Below are 19,495 nucleotides of genomic sequence, written 5' to 3' on the forward strand. Positions count from 1 at the left end.
AAAGAGTGTTTGGAGCGAACACGTATCAGGCTCTGGTGAGTATACATAGTTTTTAATTGTTTGCATATATTTATTTTTCAGACACGGATGTTATTGTGTGTTTTTCTTATTGTCAACAGCTCCCATGAAAAGACCAAAGCTAACAAGTAGTTTAGGATGTCCCTACATTGACTATTGGGGATAATCCTCATCCCCAAGCCTGTTGGCTCCTGAAGATGTAAACATTATGAACATGTCACAAGTATATTGTCACATTTTTATAAAAAGGCCAGTTTCCTAAAACAGCTAGGCAGTGTAGTCTTTAAAAAAAAATATTAAAACAGGAGTAAATGAAGTATTTGTTGGGGACTAGTTTCAGCTGCGGATTAATACACATTTGGTGCACTAATGAATATTTACAGCATCACAGCAGTGTTTGTAGAATTGATTCATAGTGCCAGTATTTATTATAACTGTGGGGGAAATTCACAAGTCATGCATGTTTCACAGATGTTTTATGTTGAGACAGACATAGGTTTTATCTCTGTCAGAATTTAGGGGTCACAGTTTTGGTCTGTCATGGAAATTTTTTGAACAAGAAAGAAAAATATTGACTGTCACCAGCCTTATCCTTTAAATATTACTTTATTTGTTTGCTATAATCTGAGATGTTATATTAAGTTTAACTGGCCACTATTTTGTGCTGCAGAGTCTGATGACCAGAACAGTGTGACCGCTGTAGAACCTCAGGACACAGAGGTGCAGACCAGACAGGCAGATCCGAACAGAGGTGAAACGGCTGCTGAGTTTTTATATTTGGTAGCTGTACAAACAAAGTAAAACTGAGTTATTTTTTACCTTTAGTTACATATTTGTTCCATGACAGGTCCAGTGAAAAAGGGCACAGACACAGTTTACAGCGAAGTGAGGACCTCTATGCAAGGTACAGCTAACATTCTGCTCCTCATTCAAATCCTTCATATGTTCCATGGTGAGACAATTCAGGCCACTCACTGATGAATGAAAAAAAGGGCCCGGAAACAGGGTCAGCTCCAACTGTAAACATCTGCATTGTTAGTAAAAGAATGTCCCATTAAAGCGGGGCTCAGTCACCAGGTGTCCACTTCCTGCAGTCGTCATAGAATTTCCTGTTCCAACAATTGGAGCCAAACAGTGTGTACACTGAGCAACACACTCCATTGTTAGATCCTCACAGGGACACTCCTGACCATTCTTGAGTCATTGGCTCCTAAGAGCTGCTGTCTGTTTAAATGCCATCATGTGTCACACAGTGATGAGGCAGAAGTAAAGGAAGTGTAGCTTTTTTGCTCAAAGAAGAGATGCACTTGTGGGAAAAAACTTTATGAGCATGTACAGATGGGAGATGAATTAAAGGAAAAACCAATATAAAATGTCTCAGTAAGGTGCTGGGCCACCAGCAGAGCAGCTTCAGTGCTCCTTGGCATTGACTCTCCAAGTTTCTGAACTCTATTGGAGGGATGGACACCATCTTTCCCTCGTGGTGTTGTGATGATGGTCATGGAGATGCCATCTAACTCGTCCCATAGCTGTTCAACTGTGTTGAGATCTGGTGACTGTGAAGGCCACAGCATATGATTCACATCATTTTCATCCTAATCAAACCATCCGCTATGAACGTCCTATGGATCGGGACACTGTCATCTTGGGGGAGACCGCTCACTTATTCAGGTTTTTCCCTTAGTTTGTCACCCATCTGAAAGTCGTAGTGTGAATGTGTGTGTCCCAGTTTCCTGGGAGCAGGGGCCTGTTCATGGGACTGCTGATGGCTATACAAGCCCCCCTTCTGGTTTTGTTTTTGCAGGTGTTCCAGAGCAGACTGACTGCGTAAGTAACAGCACACACATCAAGCATACAGAGCACACACACACACACACACACACTCATAAATCTATTGTGTGTTTGCTCAGGGAAACCTCTCACAAACAGCCACAGTACAATAAACGGAAACCATATGGAGTCAATTTGTATTGTTTGTAGACAGGTAACTGAAAGTGTAGGGCGCTGCTTAACATTTTATTTTCCTGGTTCAGAAATTCATGATAACTTACTAATAATTACCTAAGAATCATGTAACTTTGACACTAATCATGTTCAGATGGTCCTCTTTCAGACTGATTGATTCCAAATAATTAAAAGCTCACTCCATCCATTTCACCCATCACATTCAGGAGTACTGCGTGTCAGATTGGTTGTTTAATGTTCTCTCATACAGCCATAAATGAAGAGAGCGCTTCTCTCAGGAAATCAACAACTGCTTTACTGTAAACTAACTGAACTAAATAAGCTTAGAATTTTAGAACTTTGTGTCTTTTCCATTATAATTTCCCTATAATTAGTATCAAATGACATCGTTTTTTTCCTGTACACCATCCAGTAAACCTTCAAGAAGTTAGTTGGAGCAGATAAATTGAAATATTACCATGCTCTTTTGAGTTGTGAGGAATTTAGCTTTGTCTCATCATAATATATCAGTGCAAAACTGTAGCTGTTCCTGCATATTCTCACTACCTGATGAATGAGCTGATGTTATTTTATCAGCCACAACTAATTATAAGCAGTCAGTTTGTCATGCACGTTGATAACATGCATCACTGTCATGTAGTAGGTATCTTGTTCCCCGTTTCAGTTTCATTGACCCAGCTCAGTTTAGAACCGTTTTTTTCTTCATATCAGCCTCATGTTTCATTTTTGTCCCCTCTCAACAGGGGTCAGTGGAATATGTGCAAATGAATCATGATACGGATCACAACGGAGACCAAGGAGACCAAGGAGACCACTGTGACCATGCTAGCCAGGGAGAACACACTGTCCAGGATTGCTATCACGACAAGGTTGACAACACTGCAGATGTAAACATAGCTGGAAATGAGTAAAAGCCAGACTGGTAACTGACCAACAAGAATGTTTATTCTCTTCTTTATCTGGGTTGTCTAGGTCGCATTCACGTAGACTGTTACTCTGCACAAAAACACACAGTTCATGTCATTCATTAGAGTCAGAGAAGTGTGTAGACACAGTAGGGGGGGGCATCATTTTAAAGGAGGTGGTCAGTGATGCAAAAATTTGATTCAAGTTGTTCTGCAATGCAACATGACATTGTCTTGCTTGAGACTGCATTGGTCTGTCACATATATGCAAGAGATGGTGCTCTGATAACATTCCACAGTTGGGAGTGCTACAAAGCACTGTGCCATGTTTTTGGCCTGCGATAAGCTTTAATAATAAATCTGTTTCTCCAGCTGCACTTCCCAGATCGTATTTCATTGTCTCACCGGTACATGAAGCGACACCAATGCAACCCCTTGTGTTGCTTTTACACAGGACAGGAGTCTGTGTGAATCCAGCCTAATGCAGCTGGAGCCTTTTGTGCTGAAAGACCTTGAACGGCCAGAAGCACTAATGATCGTTTTTAAATTTTTGTAACGCTTTGCGAAGAACATTCCACGCTGTAAATTCACTGGCTTTGCCACTGAAGGGCAAATAAAATGTTTTTACTAAGTGCTTCTTTCCTTCACTGCTGGTTTTCTTGCCAAACCACAGACAGGGGATGTGTGTTGTGACCACGAAGGAAAATACATTCAAACTCTGTCCTTCCACTGGCGGCAGAAAACAACAAGAAGAAAGGCCTTTTAGGTCATCAAAGTAGTGGGATTATTCTACAGTGGTATGACTGGGAGTGCATTCAGCAAGCTCCTCTTCATGTGTGAGAACCAGTGCCTTCTATTTAAACCACTAGAGGGCGGTACTGCATTGAAACCTAAGCCCCTTTTCCATCGTCTGGTACCGGCTCAACTCGACTCAACTCTGCTCAGCTCTACTCGGCTTTGGTACTAGGTGATGGAAAAGCAAATAAGGCGAGTAGAGTCTAGTCGAGTAGAGTCTAGTCAAGTAGAGTCTAGTCAAGTTGAGCCAGTACCATGCGTTGGAAAAAGGGCTTTAGTGCCATCTGGCCGTGAGCTCTTTGAATGTGACCAGGACGTTCACTGTGTTGTCCATCAGCATCAGGAAATACTGGTTTCATTTTCCAGTTTGTAAAGCTTCAAAGAATGCTGTAAGGTGTGCATCGCTTGAGGTGTGACATGTCTTTGTGCAGCACAATGAATACAAGACAGAGGAGGGCACATTGTACTGGTGTAAGTGATTTAACTGGTTTTAAACAAGACTGACACATTGCATCCAAGGTCAGAAGACTTTCTCTGGCTCAAGATTCTGATTATTTTTCTTGAATTAGTTATTTAATAATTAGTCTATAAAATGTCATAAAATAGTCACAGTGTTCCAGACCCTCATTCAGATTAATGGGTTTGTTTCACCAACAATACAAACCCAAACATAGAGTATTTACAGAGATTTAAAACAAAGTAAAGCCTCACATTTAACAAACCAGAACAAGGGCATATTCATGATTCAGCTTTAAAAATGATTTAATTGATTAACCAGCCAGCTAATGATTACGTGACTTCTGGACTATAACACTATCAATACATATATTGGACGTGTCGACCCCTTAAACTGCAGCATTAAGCTACAGCAGTACTGTCAGTTATTTCCGAGTGAGCTTAAAGCACTGAAATGTCTGTGACTGTTCTTTGTGTTTTACTTAAGAACTGTTCCAAATTATTGTGATTGATTATATGATGGCATTATGAAAAAGTATTACAACGATCCCTTCAGTATGTGCTTTAGCGTACAACTGTTTTACTAAACCAACCATTGTAAATGCACTGTGCAGACCAAAGGGCTGAGGACGCCTCACTGAGATGACCTCTGTGTCGGTTAATTAGAAGTTCTGAAATATGTCCTAGTGGCAGAGAGCAGAAACTGAGTCAGGGGTCATCTCTCATCTCTCTCCCCTTATTTTATGTCACTGACATTCTGTCCGGTATCAAAATAAATGGAGAATGATACAAGTCCTACTCTGGACCTTGATTTGAGGGTATATATCAGGTTCACTCAGTTCATGGTTGTCGTCAGTCTGGATTATGTGGATCTGCTTTTTGACACTAAGCTCTGACCAGCAGATCAAATCCTAGTGGGAGTCTGTAACACCTGACACAGCCTGCACACTCTTATCTCCATTCTTAGCACAGACTAAGGTATAGGCTGGCCTGAACATGAAGTGTTCATGCTCATTATGTGCCTGCCTGGAGTTATGCCAGTTCACAGAACTGCCTTTCACCTCCTCCACCTCTGAGCTTCATTACTGCAGCTGTGGTAAGTCTATAGGAATGTTTACATCATATGTGACACCAGGGTGTGGTAGGATATTTCCACCGTTCCTTCAGCCTCCGAGCTCTCTTCCTGGCCTCTTCAGGGTCCTCAGGGGCATCTGGCTTTCAGCTCCAATGTGCCAAAATGAAAAGTCACTCCTGCTCTGAGTATAGAAGCACGTCTGAGTTGACTCTAGGTTTATTAATTATATTATTTAACCAGGAGGTCAGCCCTGAGAGGAGGGAACAGTGGATCAGGCACACAGGACCTGACACTGTATTGCATGAATATCAGGAGTGTAAGTTATAGAGTATCGTCAGATGGGCTGTTGGAGGATAAGTAAACAGTAAAAAGCATGAGCCTGAACTGGCATTGATTCTACTTTCAGATACAAAGGCCAAAAGGCAAAATCACAAACATATGTTACACCCATTTAAACCTGAGTGTTTGCTACAAAACTGCTGAGTGTGTTAATGTGGGTCATTTCAGACACTGTACACTTCCTTCAGATTAAACCTGCCTGTCACAGGAAAGATGGCAGATTTACTACTGTTCCCTAAGTTATGACGTGTGACTTCATGTACCATGACAGACCGTTGAGATTCATATTACTGTACAAGGCACGTACCACCACCACCACCACCACCAGAGAGTTATGCTGTCACATGCCTAATGCTTATGTTGCCTGTGGTGCGGTAACTAAGAAACAGGGCTTGGATGTGTTGCACAGGGACGGTGACAACTTAAAGGAAAACTCTGAAAAAATGAGTGGTCTCTTCCAGGATGTCAGTGCCCCACATCCATAAGGCATGAGGGATCAGTAAATGGTCTGATGAGAATGAAAATGGTGCGAATCAAATGCTGTGGCCTTCACAGTCACCAGATCTTAACCCAGTTGAACAGCCATGGGAGATTTTGGAGTGATGTGTTAAACAGCGTCTCTATCATCATCATCAAAACGCCATATGAAGGAATAGCTGTTCCAGGGAGGGTGTTGATCCCTCCAGTAGAGCTCAGAGTCAATGCCGAGGTGCACTGAAGCTGTGCTGGTGGTGGCCCAACACCTTACTGAGATACTTTCCTTTCCTTTGTCACCCATCTGAGTGATAGATTGCAGGCCCGGTCCTTCATCCCCTCTTTATTAACACACATACCCTGCTTGTGTCTCTGCCATGTAACCGTACCCAGCCTTTCGACCCCTGATCTGCCATTGGCTGCTGTGCTAAAATTATAGTATTGACCCCTGTGACATGCATTCTGGGAATATCCTGTTTTTGACTTGGCCTTCCAGAGCCAGTGCTGTTTGTAGCCTTCACATGCAGCAATGGAGTCACTGTGTAGACCTCATCCATCTTGTTTCTGCATTAGAAACACTATGGTATAGGTGAGTTTTTAGCTCTTGTGTTTTTACACCATTACTCTTCCTGTAATAAAAAAGGTGTTTCCATATAAATTTTACAAACAGCATTGCTGAAACATTACATTATTGACAAACCAACGTATGTCTTATTGATAAGGAGCGAAACAGTTGCTAGATTTGTTAGGTTTTGGTTTGGATGTGCTGTATAAAGGCTGCAGGCCAGACTAATGCTCCATTGTCCTTCATATGCTGTGTAAAGGTTAGATCTAGTAAGTCCGTCTGTTTGATGTCCTCCAGCTTTAATTGCTTAAGCTCTGATAGATCCAAGAAATTAATTCATTATAACCTTGTGCAACCAGGTCAGATCACAGCAACAGTGGAGGAGATTCACTAGACACATGTCACTCACTGACCGTTGATCATTTCCAGACTGAAACATGTGCTCTTATTGTGCAACCATGCATCAGTAAATTATGCACAACCTTTAACTTCTGACCACCTTTTCCATGGATGCAGGCTTTGACTAATGTAACCTGATCCTCACAAAAACAGTCACCCAACCATGGTGCTATTCGCACTCCCTCTAAGCTCTCTAGCTCTCGCTGTGTCCCTGACAGCTGTGGTGCCTGTTTACTGCCACTGCTGTACCTCTGTCCAGGGCAGTATTCTTTATGCTTGGTCAATGCCAGCACCAGCATCCATCGGTGGGGCAGCAGTTCGCTCCCTTCTTTTCAGTTGTGCTACATTGGATGGAATACTGATAACTCTGGAAACACTTTGAACCTTCTTGTGCTGTTTATTCACAGCTGTACTGGAAGCCTTTTAATTTTGGGCTGCATAGGTCGCTGGAAAAAGTGTTAAGGAGAAGTCAAGCAGTGCCCAGGTTCAAATGTTCTGCCCTTTCTTATGCCAACAGGTAGATGCAGCCTGAAGAGGCGTGTTTCATTTGGAACAAAAACACCAGTGGGCAGACTTTATTCATCTTCACCAGCCTGCACCTGCTACTGTTTAGATCTACACATAGCTATGACATTAATTAATTTTTTAAAACTCTGTTAACATCTACAGTTTACCTGAAATCCCCATGAATTTCACAGAGCAATTCATTTCCTTACACATTATAATGTAATGACAGCTCTCTGTGGCAACAAATGAACATGAACAGAAACATGTAACTTCGATTCAGGGTTAATGTAACTATGTGACTGTTTTGTGCAAAACTGGCTTAAGCGTTAATGAGTTAATAATATGACAATGAACTGTACAAGCCAAGTTGTTTACAACATGATTACTGTAAAATATGACTACAGTGATAACTCATTGAGTTTTGTTGCTTCTGTAACAGTCAGTTGGATTCAACTGAGATTATCTCTGGTTTTTATGTCAAACTGTAAGTAAATCTTGGACAAAAAGAGTCCAGACAAGCAAGATGGTAAAAAAAACACACACACACTGGGAATGGGAGATACTCACTTAGGCTGAAAGGAGACTTGTTACATCATGTGCAGCGGGATGAAAGAATGAAGACAGTTCCATCTCAGAGTGAGGGGCACCAACAAATTACATCTGACCTCAGAATAAACCTGTTAGTGATTCAGGGTTCCAATAAGTACACTGACCTGATTTTCAGTCTCAACTATTAAAAAACAAAATTGATATTTACTCGACATCTGAATAATTACATTTGTAATAGTGGCTTTTTAATAGATGATCTTGTACTGTATTTACTGCTGAATCAACTTTCCAGCCCCTATGGAAGAACTGGAAATTAATTTTCAAAGTACTGGGTGCAGCACATCCCTAATGGCCCTGAGTTAAAGGGCTACACATGTACTCAAAAAGCTAGAGTTACATCTAGGTAACTTCAATAGTTCTGTGGTGCCTGATATTTTGCTAGTAGGTTATTTAGCAGGGTTACTTTCAAAGAACTAAAGCAGCAGAAACACAACTCATCTGACAAATAAGGAAGTATGTAAGGTTTGAGCTGCAATGCTTCCTCTTATCCTTATCTTTATGCAATGCTTCCTCTTATCCTTATCCTTATGCAATGCTTCCTGGTCTTCCTCTCATCTGCTTCCTCAGATGTCGATATCAGAAAACAAAAACAGACTCTAATGTAGTGGGTCCCGTCCTGTTATGCACGTGTGTTCATGCGCTCCCTGGTGAGAAACATATTGCTCCTGTTGTCACACACGGGACTGCATGTACCCAGGACATCAGGGTGGCTTCTGAGAAGAGGCTTGTTTAACCCTGCAAGAGGCACGGACGAGAACTTTCAAAGCTACAAAAGGCTTGTGTAACACTGACCTTTTGGACAACAATATGAGGATGGCAGCCTGCATTCATAACATGCTATACACAAAAATGGTGCTACGCAACTCCTATTTTTAGAAGCAAACTGCTTCTTACCTCAATCACACAAGGCAGTGAGTGTTTAGGAATGCATAGCCAGCTTTTTTTGTAATATGTATAGCCCAGTGATAAGCCTCTGTGACAGCCTGCTATTAAAATTGTTATTCAATTGGCTTCAGCTCCTGAACTCTTTGTCCCTAAGTGCCTAACCCTGTACGAAAGTGAAACAAATGGAGCAGAAGCTGACAGTCAAATATAACTTGTTTAGAGTAAATCAAACATGTTAAATTCACAGGACCTTGGCCTCCCAGAAGGAGAAAGCCTGAAGGTCTCTCAGAACCGAGTCCTAAAGAAAAGGCCATAAAAAAAAAGAAGAAGAAACACAACAGGACCATTCTACCACAAAAAACAGAACTTGTCAGTGACTGTAATGAACAGTTAATTTAGACTGTTTGTATGTTTACAAACAAACAAACTGCACAATGGGGAGCTTTAGAGGTGCTGACAGGCAGATTTTGGTAACTTTGGACAGAACGAGACTGTTTGCCTTTGTTTCCAGGCACTGTGCTAAGCTAGGTTAGGCACCTGTGAGTTTTTATTTACCTTACAGAAATGAGATCTAACACTCAGCAAAAAAAAGAGAAGTTTCCAAAACCTCAGATTTTTTTGTTTAAATCATTTGCAGTACATATTAGGGAGTGTGCTGACTCACTCAGTGACACTGCTGAAAGGTGAAATCTCTTCACATTAACTCTGTCAGTGATTATTGTTACTAATAATGCCTTTGGATGTGCTCCATACACCTGAATGCTGGTGATTTGACATATCATAACATGCACACCTAAGGGCAGAGGAGGGCAGCTGGAGACTATTAGCAAGAGGTCTGTGAGACCCCTCCCTGGCATGTGTCCCAGAGTGGGCCTGTGACAAAACAACATTTTCCACCAGCTGAGGTTCTCATTTCTTCTGCAGATAAAGCTGCTGTGCTGAGGAGCAAAGAAAACTTGAAGGGAGTGTCACCTTTGCTCAGGGACACCGCTGCACCCCCTTACTGCCATTTAAGAGACAGTGAAACCTGATGGCTGCTTCTAAAAATCTCTTCCTCAAGCTGTGAAATATTCAGATACTCTCACTTCAGTTTGTCAGGACATTAGCTTTAAGCCTCTTTCACCCTGCCCCACCCCACCCCCCGTTTAGGGACCAGTAGTGGAGGAAGATGATGAAATGATTTGTGGTAGCTCAGCTCTTCACATTAAAGAAATTAACTGATAATGGCCTTAAAGTGATGTATATGTAGAAATGTGCAACACCACATCAGAAAGCTACAACAAATTACCAGAGATTATAATTAAACCAGAGGAGATCAAACTCTGGAGCAAGATAATTTCTTAAGGTACTGAAGTTGTGCTGAGAAACAACAGTGTGAGCATGGCAGCTGATCTACTTCTGTTACAGTGCTGCCAGTGTAATAGTGGCTTTGAGAGCCAGTTCCAGCCCATATTAGAATTCTACCAAGGACAGCTGGTGCCACTACCGCTACGGTAGTTACGGTGTTACTCTACATTTTCCATTTGAAATATAGAAATTGATTTTACCGACACATACAGTCATCGATATCAATAGGATTTCAGTTGGGGAAAAGGCAACAATTTGGTCTATATGATGCACTGAGCTTATTTAGTAAGTTGTCATTTCTCTACATGTCATGCATGGCAAATGTTTACTGTTGTAAATAGCTGCAACCATGTGACTTTTCAGTGGCGTTTGAAGGAAAAGGCTGAATTTAGCTGCTTTGCCCCCCCTCAGCTGGTCATGACTGCACTCCCACAGATAATCCCCCCATTAGGAGACTTTTATTGGTGTATCTGGTTATGGTGTAAAGGGAAAGCATGAAGTGTCACATGACTGACTTGCAGGTCATGGGAGAACATGAGCGGGAACACAGACAAGCTGAGCAAAAGCACTTTGAATCTCTGGAAACTGACTCTGGAGCCAGACCAGTCAGCAACACATGACAAAATTAAATCATGTTCTGTTGTTGTTTGCTGTAGTTGATAGGTTGTGCAATACATCACTCACATTGATAGCACTAAGAGACTATAATTCACAGAAAAGTGGCACATATTACTGCTTGTAATATCCTAAAATGAGCAAATAACTTCCTTCCAAGCCTCTTACAAATATACATTGGAGCCTCAGTGTTTCACTCTGACATCTATCTTTAGTTGGTTAGATGTTTATGTGGGAAAAAGTTTCAAGCAAGACTCAAAGAAAACATTTTGCCTGTCAACATTTGTATGATCTAGGGGTGTAGTGTCACTGAGCATATGACTGTAAAATGGGAGTAGCCGGACAAGGGCCACTCATTTCTAAGCTGGCGACACTTGATATTAGGCCCCAAAATAGTCTCGCAGAGGGTATAAAGGGGTCCTCTCTCACTTGTCCCATCAGACGAGGATTCTGAGGAGAAAAGTCACATCAGGAGAGGAAAAGAAGGTCATATGACTTTAAAGAAGGGGACTGGGACATATTGGAGTGAAGCAAAGGATTTGAAAAGCGTTTGTGTCTTGCAGTAACAGCAGGAGCTGCTGCAGCTGGAAACTAAAGGAATAAGAGACGACAAAAAAACACGCAGAACAAAGGATACTGAGCTTTTATTGGATTGGTGAGTTCTCTTGGGTTTCTCTCTTCCCTACTCCTGGTCTGACAGCATAGGGTGAAGCAGAGCTGCAACCACTGCAGGGATGAAGTACAACTACCATGTACCAGTGTCAACGTACACACGCAGTTCACAGTACACACCAACATATCACACGCCTGCCTATTACACCCCCCCACCACACACTCCGACACAACTCACATCCACATATGCCTCTACATCAAAATACACATCAACACAGTATAACACACATTGCACCCAAACAAATTACACATCCGCTTACAAAGCTGCATCAACATGCACCCCTTCTTATAGCAGAGGGTCACGGTACAGTTCAGCACATCGCACACAAGCACGGAAAGACCCTGCATCTGATAAACCAGCCACGCCTGCAAAGAGAACTGTGCACTTCCCCAATGACATCATCTTCCAAGATATTGTTCGCCAAGGAGCTCTGGAGCAAATTGGTCGATTCATGAGAGCAAGGAAGGTTCGTGTGGATACAATCTTCCCCTCGGGTAAGCAAGGACTTTACAGCTTCTACTTTGTCTACACGTTGTCTGGCATGATTCCCTGCAGGCACTCAAAACTTAAACTAATTAGACTGATAATATTGCCACACATGTTAAACAGTGACTTGACTGCATGGCTGTCCACGGTTCCGCTGCAGAGGACTGATGTGGTCTTGTGTGCAGGTATGGCAGCACTACATGAAGCTGTGCTAACAGGAAACCTGGAGGTGGTGAAGCTGCTGGTAAAATATGAAGCTGATGTTAATCAGAGAGACGAAGATGGCTGGACGCCACTTCACATGGCCTGCAGTGATGGCTACCCAGAAATTGCCAGGTAGCACTTAACTTTTTAAAATTTGGAATGTCCAACTATATTTGTTTTGAATAACATGGAGAATGAATTGAGCACATGCAGTGTCACTAGGTCTCTGAGTTGAAACCATGAAACCAAAAACCACTACCATTTAATAAGATCAGTTGCAGTAAACTGTGGTGTTTTGCATATCTGAGAACCTCTGTTAAATAAAAATGTTCTCCTTCATTCTTCACTCAGTTATCTGCTGTCAATTGGAGCCAATACAGAGGCAGAGAATGAAAAGGGAGAGAAGCCTGCAGACCTAATTGACCCAGACTGCAAAGAACTGGCCAAACTGTTTGCAATGGCAAAGGACCCATGAGAGAACAACCACAAAGGAGACAGAAACGATTTAAAAGAACATATTTAATGGTATACAATATCCAACAAGTTTGTAACAGGGTGGAAGAACATACTGTAGCCACAACTTGGGCTATGGAGCAAGGTGCAGGTTCTGTTGGTTGGTTTCAAAAGAGTAGCAAAGATGCTATGAGATTATTACTATTTTCTATTATAACTTTTTTTCTGGTATTTTATTTTACTTTGTACATTTGTGTGTTTATCATACTGCCAGTGTAGCATACTTTAAATGTTAATTTGTGAATATTTGTCTTCACTCTGCTGATGTGACAGAATACCAGCAATGTGTCACTGAATCAAACTGTCATCTTGTCAATAGTCTTGGTCTGAATAGTTATTCATTTCTGAAGACTGTTTCAGATTAAGTGTTGTATCAACTGTATTAGTGCTCAGCAACAGCTGGCTGAACTTTCACTACGTTTCCCAGTCATGGCTATGTTTTGAATTTACACTTATGGGCTGAGATGTATCTTACAGAAAACTCTAGATTTATGTATCCTCACTGCTGGGCAGAAAGAGGATCATCCAAATTAGCAACTGATACTATATGTGGGGCGACTGTGGTTGTGGGGTGACTGTGGTTCAGTGGGTAGAGCAGTCGTCTCCAACTGAAGGTTCGAATCTCAGTGCCTGTAGTCCACATGTCAAAGTGTCCTTGGGCAAGACACTGAACCCCCAAGTTACCCCCAGTGGTTAGAGCCATCAGGGTGAGTCGGCGCCGCAGATGGCTTCCTCAGTTCTGTACTGGAAACAAATTCCTTGTGTGTAACATACTTGGCCAATAAAGGTGATTATCCTTATCCTTATGTATAAATCAGAAATTAAAACACACAAAGTTTATTTTGTACCAGCACTTCTGCTGCAACATTTCTTAACGAAGGCCTACTGCTGCTGTTTTCTGTGCTAGAAACATGAATGAAAGTCTTATTTTTGTACATTTTCATGAATAAAGAAACATTTTATAAATATGACGTTGTTGTTGAGGAGTATGTTTAAAAATGAAAATGTATTTTGCTAATTAGAGATTAGCATTTTCATCACGCTCACTTCAAGCTGTAGCTTTGCAGCCATCCACCATTTTGTGGAGAGCACTGATACTATACCAGGGGTACGGGCCAAGCCCTCAGCTTAGTCAGGTTCTGTTGCTGGTGCTTTAAAATATGTGATAATACACTGAAACCAAAATAGTAATAAAGGTATATTCTGAAGATGAACAGGTAGATGCACAGTGTTAGCTAATGGCGAACTATGGACAGTAATATCCTGGTGTGGTATCGATCGGGTAAAAATCTAAATAGCTTACATTAGAAGCAATGAAAAATAGTCTGTTTATTTATTTATTTATTTTTAAGATGGGGGTTTTCAAAGAAAGCTGGTGGGAAAAGACCATGTAAATCAGCTAGTACATAGATCTGTAGTTTTGTTGTATTTTAATAAATAGCCCAGACTAAAGTATGATTATTCTTATTATCAGCAGACTGTTATTGTTTTGAGATCACTTTCGTTTCCGTCTCTTTACCCGGAAATGATTGGTTGGCATTGGCAACGTTTTAGACAGGTCTAACGGCGTTCACGGTCTCTGAATAAAAGAAATCGAAAGGAAAGATAAAAAAGGTTTGTTGACTATTACAACACTGTCTTCTTTAATTGACAGTTTGGAAACTGGCATTATTACGCCAGGCTTATTTCTAATAAATATGTTGTACCGGCAACGCTAATAAGCTGTTAGCTGTTTTAAGCTAACGTTGCGACAAGATAATGTAAATCACCAGCTAACTGCTGTAGCTAGCTGGCTAAAGTTAGCTGGAATTATGGTGTCAGCAAATCTATAGTCGGCTGTCTCTCCCAACATAGCTCTGGAGGAGCAAGAATGCTAAAATACAAACGCTATTTTAGACACGATGTACACTCTTGTTCGTGAAAATCTGAGCACTGGGTCTGTCTTTGTAGCCTACTACTAAAACTACTCAAGTCAAAACGTAAACAAAAGCCTCCTGGCTAGCTAACGTCAATATTTGTTTTTTATTACACACACACACATAGCGTACCTTTACTGTATATAAACTGATTTAACGCTTGAAACAACGATTTAATACCCGTTTTGTTACAAATTTTACTTTGTTACATTGCAGGTAGCTAGCAAGTTCAGCTCTGCGCTAACGAGCAGTGTCAGTAGTTTACTGTAATAGTTAAATGTCTAGTTACTATATTTGGCATTGTTTCACTAATGTTCTTTCAAAACTAACTTGAACCATAGATTATCAAAATAGTTACTATACTCTGTACTATTGTGTATATTATCATAATAGTGATTATTTTTATTTTAGGTTATTCTGCTGATTGTTTCCCTTATTTATCAGTTGATTGTTTGTTTGCCATCACAATTAACCTGAGCCCACAGTGTCGTCTTCATAATCCTTATTTTGTTTAATATAGTCCAAACCTCAAAATTATTTTAAAAATTGGTTGAGAAAAATTGATTTAGAATTTGTGCTTGGAAAATTATTTTAGACAATTAACAAAATGTTTACAAATGAATTCTCTGTAAATTAGCTTATTGATGAATCACTAATCATACAGTATATTGTTGGTTAGTCTAATTTAGTACAAAGCTTTATATTTTATAAACTATCAGATACATTTGGCATAGTAAGAAGTACAGTATTGCATTCTGAAATGTACTAGAGTAGAAATATGAAGCTGCATGAAAAGAAACAAACTCAAGTGCAAATAGCTCAAAATTGTACTTGTGTAAAGTGAATAAATGTGCTTACTTACAGTCCACCAATGTCAGGAGCTGACTTCTGAGATTATATGGGGATGCTGAAGTTGTCACTGTTTTTAATTTTTAGAATCTAGCCAAGGACGTCTGAGCCTTCGTATTCTCAAATCCACTCACCACAGAGGAGCGAGGAGCGAGCACAGACTGCAAACAGAATGACCAGGTCTGGAAAAACGTTATTGCACTTATCTGCTAATACACAAATACAGTTGTGTAATTGTGACAATTATACAGTTATATATTTTAACAAATATAATTCTAGAGATGTACTTCTTTGGCCTTTGGAGACAGAATAATACAATCTAAAGTTTAGTTTGCAACAAACATTGGTTAAAAGCCTCTAATGATGCTAATTTAGATGTTTTTTTTTTGTTTGTGAAGCTCATCGGCTCCCAGGATGGTGAACAGTTACAAGCGGACTTCAAGCCCCCGATCCCCTACTAACAGTGGGGAGCTCTTCACGCCGGCACATGAGGAAAATGTGCGCTTTATACATGACAGTAAGTATGCTACCTAGGATTGATGGGTCAAATATTCTTTCAGAATAATGGAAGTTTTTTTATAAGAATAATAGAGCTCTTAGAGTTCAAATTGAACCATGTTGCCCATAAACATTTTTGGGCCAAGTTAATTTCATGGAGCAAAAACTGCAACAGGAAGATAAACTTTGAGGTATTTAGATAATTTATGTTTGAATTTCTTGTATTCCATTTTTCTTTTTAAATGGATGATTGTTGATAGATCTGTCACTCACTGGAATGTGAGGGCAACAACCATACATGATCACAGTGAACTGGGAAGTGGCAGAGAAACATGCTGATATTTAGGGAGGCTAACATCGCACATATACGTCTTTCAGGAAACGATAATGAGACAAACACACCCACTCATGTGGCTAACTTACTAAAGACAAACTGTTCACTAACACAAAAACGTACAGATCAACAGTCTATACAGTGAAAGAGAAGGGCCTTAGTCAGGGAGGTGTCCAAGAACGAGAGAAGGGCCTTAGTCAGGGAGGTGTCCAAGAACGTGATGGTCACTCTGAAAGAGCTCCAGCATTTCTCTGTAGAGAGAGGAGAACCTTCCAGAAGAACAAGCATCTCTGCAGCATTCCACCAATCAGGCCTGAATGGTATAGTGGCCAGATGGAAACCACTCCTCAGTAAAAGGCACATGGCAGCCCGCCTGGAGTTTGCCAAAAGGCACCTGAAGTATTCTCATACCACGAGAAACAAAACTCTCTGGTCTGATGAACCAAAGATTGAACTCTTTGGCCTGAATGCCAAGTGTCATGTCTGGAAGAAACCAGGCATCGCTCACCACCTGGCCAACACCATCCCTACAGTGAAGTATGGTGGTGGCAGCATCATGCTGTGGGGATGTTTTTCGGCGGCAGGAACTGGGAGACGAGTCAGGATCGAGGGAACAGTGACTGCAGCAATGTACAGACACATCCTTGACAAAGGACAACAACTGTGAATGTCCTTGTGTGGCCCAGCCTGAGCCCAGCCTTGAACCCGATTGAACATCTCTGGAGAGATCTGAAAATGGCTGTGCACCGATGCTCCCCATCCAACCTGATGGAGCTGAGGGGTACTGCAAAGAAGAATGGTAGAAACTGCCCAAAAATAGGTGTGCCAAGCTTGTAGCATCATACTCAAAAAGACTTGAGGCTGTAATTGGTGCTAAAGGTGCTTCAACAAAGTATTGAGCAAAGGCTGTGAATACTTATGTACATGTGATTTTTTTTCATTTTTTATTTTTAATAAATTTGCAAAGATTTCAAACTTTTTTCACATTGTCATTATGGGGTATTATTTGTAGAATTTTGAGGACAATAATGAATTTAATCCATTTTTGAATAAGGCTGTAATCTAACAAAATGTGGAAAAAGTTAAGTGCTGTGAATACTTTCTGGATGCACTGTACCTATTTACCCAGCTGATTATAGTCATACAGTATAGTTCTGTTTCCAGAACACAATAACAGAAAAACACATCAATCAGATTATTTTATACACAGCAAATACAACTTCGTATTGGCAAAACACAGCAACACTCATAAAGTTTAAAATAATTAATTTTACCTTTTCCATTACAAGGGCAATGGCATTGCCACATTTTCACCCTGTTTTATAAAAAAAAAACAGAAACATAAGTTTATATTGAGTGTTACTTAAAAATGAGCTACAGAGTAAGTTTGCAAGTTACCAAAAGCCACATCACTGTTTTTTATTTATCTGAAGTTTGTCTAATATCATTACTAACAAGTAATTTCCTAGCTTGAACACAACATTGTGTTTACTCTTCCACAGCCTGGCAGTGTGTGCTCAGAGACATCAGATCAACACAAAATAGTGAACGTAATGACCGTGGACCACAGGAGTATGTCGAGAAGAACCCAAATCCTAACCTGCATTGTAAGTTTCTGTGTAACTTAATAGTGATGTGGATTTATTTTTATGTCACACTGAATGATTATATCAGTCAAGTACATCCCAGGTAACAGATTGTTTCTGTCTAATCTTGCAGCTTTCACACCAGTGGACCTGAGTGACCTCAAGAAACGCAACACACAGGACTCCAAGAAGTCTTAGTCTTGTTGATGGTCCAATCCCTTTTTCCCACCCATTATCCTCAAGAACGTTTCCTCCATCAACCCTCTGTCAGCCAGAAAGTCTGCCCTGTTGGCCAGTCTAAGACAGAATGCCAGTGTCATTTCTAAACTCTGGAACATACCCCTGTCTTTTTTCTTTTTTTTTTTTTTACCCACTACAGCTGACTAAGAAGGAAAGAACTGGGATTTCAGGGAGCACAAATTCTCCCTTCTCTTGGTTCATGTTTTTTTAAGTCACAAAATCTTCACATGTACTTTCTTTATGTGGATGGGACTCATTCAGACTTTCATCATAATTTGCTGACAACTGATGCTGAGGTACAAACTGCTGTCACTCTCCGCAGGACACAAACGGCTGCAGTCTTAAATACAAACCCTGTTTTCTTTACTACTGCTACTTATATGACTTTGGAGTAAAATGCGAAAGGGCTGACTCCTATTTGTTTGTGTGGGAAGATAGTTTAATCGATAAATTGTAGAAGGTCACATTGGATTCATATTTTATGGGCAAGTTTCAGAAGCCAAATGCAATGTAGAAGGCCAACATTTTTATTCAAATATTTCTTGCCCTCAAATGGACTTTACTAAGTAGTGACCTCCCCAAGTTTGCTGCCCTTGGTTAACACCCCTCCCTAAGCCTTGAAAGAAAATGTTGAATAAAAGACTTTTACAGTACTCCTGCTTATATTGATCCAACACAAACATTGTACAGATTGCATTTTATTGTAGGTTTATAACATCAGACTATATCACATGACTGAATGCAGCTACATGATTTTATGTCACAAACATAAACTTAGTGTTTTACGAATAGTACATCAAGATTTTAAAAAGAGAATAGGTTCCTTTTGAACTAAAGAGACTGAATGAGGAGAAGGGAAGTTGAACTTCCCCTTAATTTTACAGTAGATGCAATTCTATTAAGTCAGATAGAAACAATATATCGTTTTTATACTGATTGTAGAGGTGCAACTAATGGCAGTTAATTTGCTTAATTTGTCAATAATTTGCTTCATAACGCTTCACCGAAAGTTGATATATTTTGTCTGAGCATTGATATTTAGGAATATTGAGGCAGCCAAATTTAAGCATGTTTGCTTTTAATTATAGAAACTGTTGCAGGTTTTCTGCTCAACTGATTTGAATCTGTGAAGCAAAACTTAAACTATAAATGGGTTGCTAATGACATGATACAGTCCAGCACGCCGATTAATGTAAATGGTACTGTAATGTTTAATAGGCAATCTCTCATCCGCATACACAT

At 40.4% G+C, this 19,495-nt stretch overlaps 3 protein-coding genes across 3 annotated transcripts in view; all 3 read left to right on the forward strand.

The window, feature by feature from the left end:
• Nucleotides 1-4,894, forward strand: part of pecam1a (platelet and endothelial cell adhesion molecule 1a) — a 10,459-nt gene extending 5,565 nt beyond the window's left edge. The window contains exons 11-14 of the mRNA XM_020597819.1: nucleotides 5-35; nucleotides 689-769; nucleotides 1,823-1,845; nucleotides 2,727-4,894. Coding sequence (XP_020453475.1) covers nucleotides 5-35; nucleotides 689-769; nucleotides 1,823-1,845; nucleotides 2,727-2,894 — 303 coding nt within the window. The 3' untranslated portion in view covers nucleotides 2,895-4,894. The remainder of the gene's footprint in view (nucleotides 1-4; nucleotides 36-688; nucleotides 770-1,822; nucleotides 1,846-2,726) is intronic.
• A 6,794-nt stretch (nucleotides 4,895-11,688) lies between these two features.
• Nucleotides 11,689-13,450, forward strand: ppp1r27a (protein phosphatase 1, regulatory subunit 27a). The gene is made up of 3 exons (XM_020597820.1): nucleotides 11,689-12,121; nucleotides 12,299-12,449; nucleotides 12,669-13,450. The coding sequence occupies exons 1-3, from the start codon at nucleotides 11,689-11,691 to the stop codon at nucleotides 12,790-12,792; spliced, it is 708 nt and encodes a 235-aa protein (XP_020453476.1). The 3' UTR covers nucleotides 12,793-13,450.
• Nucleotides 13,451-14,240: 790 nt separating this feature from the next.
• mcrip1 (MAPK regulated corepressor interacting protein 1) lies at nucleotides 14,241-18,906 on the forward strand. The gene is made up of 5 exons (XM_020597764.1): nucleotides 14,241-14,444; nucleotides 15,683-15,775; nucleotides 15,994-16,112; nucleotides 17,930-18,034; nucleotides 18,147-18,906. The coding sequence occupies exons 2-5, from the start codon at nucleotides 15,768-15,770 to the stop codon at nucleotides 18,209-18,211; spliced, it is 297 nt and encodes a 98-aa protein (XP_020453420.1). The 5' UTR covers nucleotides 14,241-14,444; nucleotides 15,683-15,767; the 3' UTR covers nucleotides 18,212-18,906.
• Nucleotides 18,907-19,495: the final 589 nt, after the last annotated feature.

Source organism: Monopterus albus, unplaced genomic scaffold (assembly GCF_001952655.1).
Source record: "Monopterus albus unplaced genomic scaffold, M_albus_1.0 scaffold35.1, whole genome shotgun sequence".
Classification (NCBI taxonomy): Eukaryota; Metazoa; Chordata; class Actinopteri; order Synbranchiformes; family Synbranchidae; genus Monopterus; species Monopterus albus.

Bases quoted from the DNA above. Each gene is read 5' to 3' on its own strand.
- ppp1r27a (XM_020597820.1), top strand. From the start codon at position 11,689: ATGAAGTACAACTACCATGTACCAGTGTCAACGTACACACGCAGTTCA. The intron at 12,122-12,298 runs GTAAGCAAGGAC...TCTTGTGTGCAG, and splicing joins GGATACAATCTTCCCCTCGG to GTATGGCAGCACTACATGAA. The intron at 12,450-12,668 runs GTAGCACTTAAC...TTCTTCACTCAG, and splicing joins GGCTACCCAGAAATTGCCAG to TTATCTGCTGTCAATTGGAG.
- mcrip1 (XM_020597764.1), top strand. The intron at 16,113-17,929 runs GTAAGTATGCTA...ACTCTTCCACAG, and splicing joins TGTGCGCTTTATACATGACA to CCTGGCAGTGTGTGCTCAGA. The intron at 18,035-18,146 runs GTAAGTTTCTGT...CTAATCTTGCAG, and splicing joins CCCAAATCCTAACCTGCATT to CTTTCACACCAGTGGACCTG.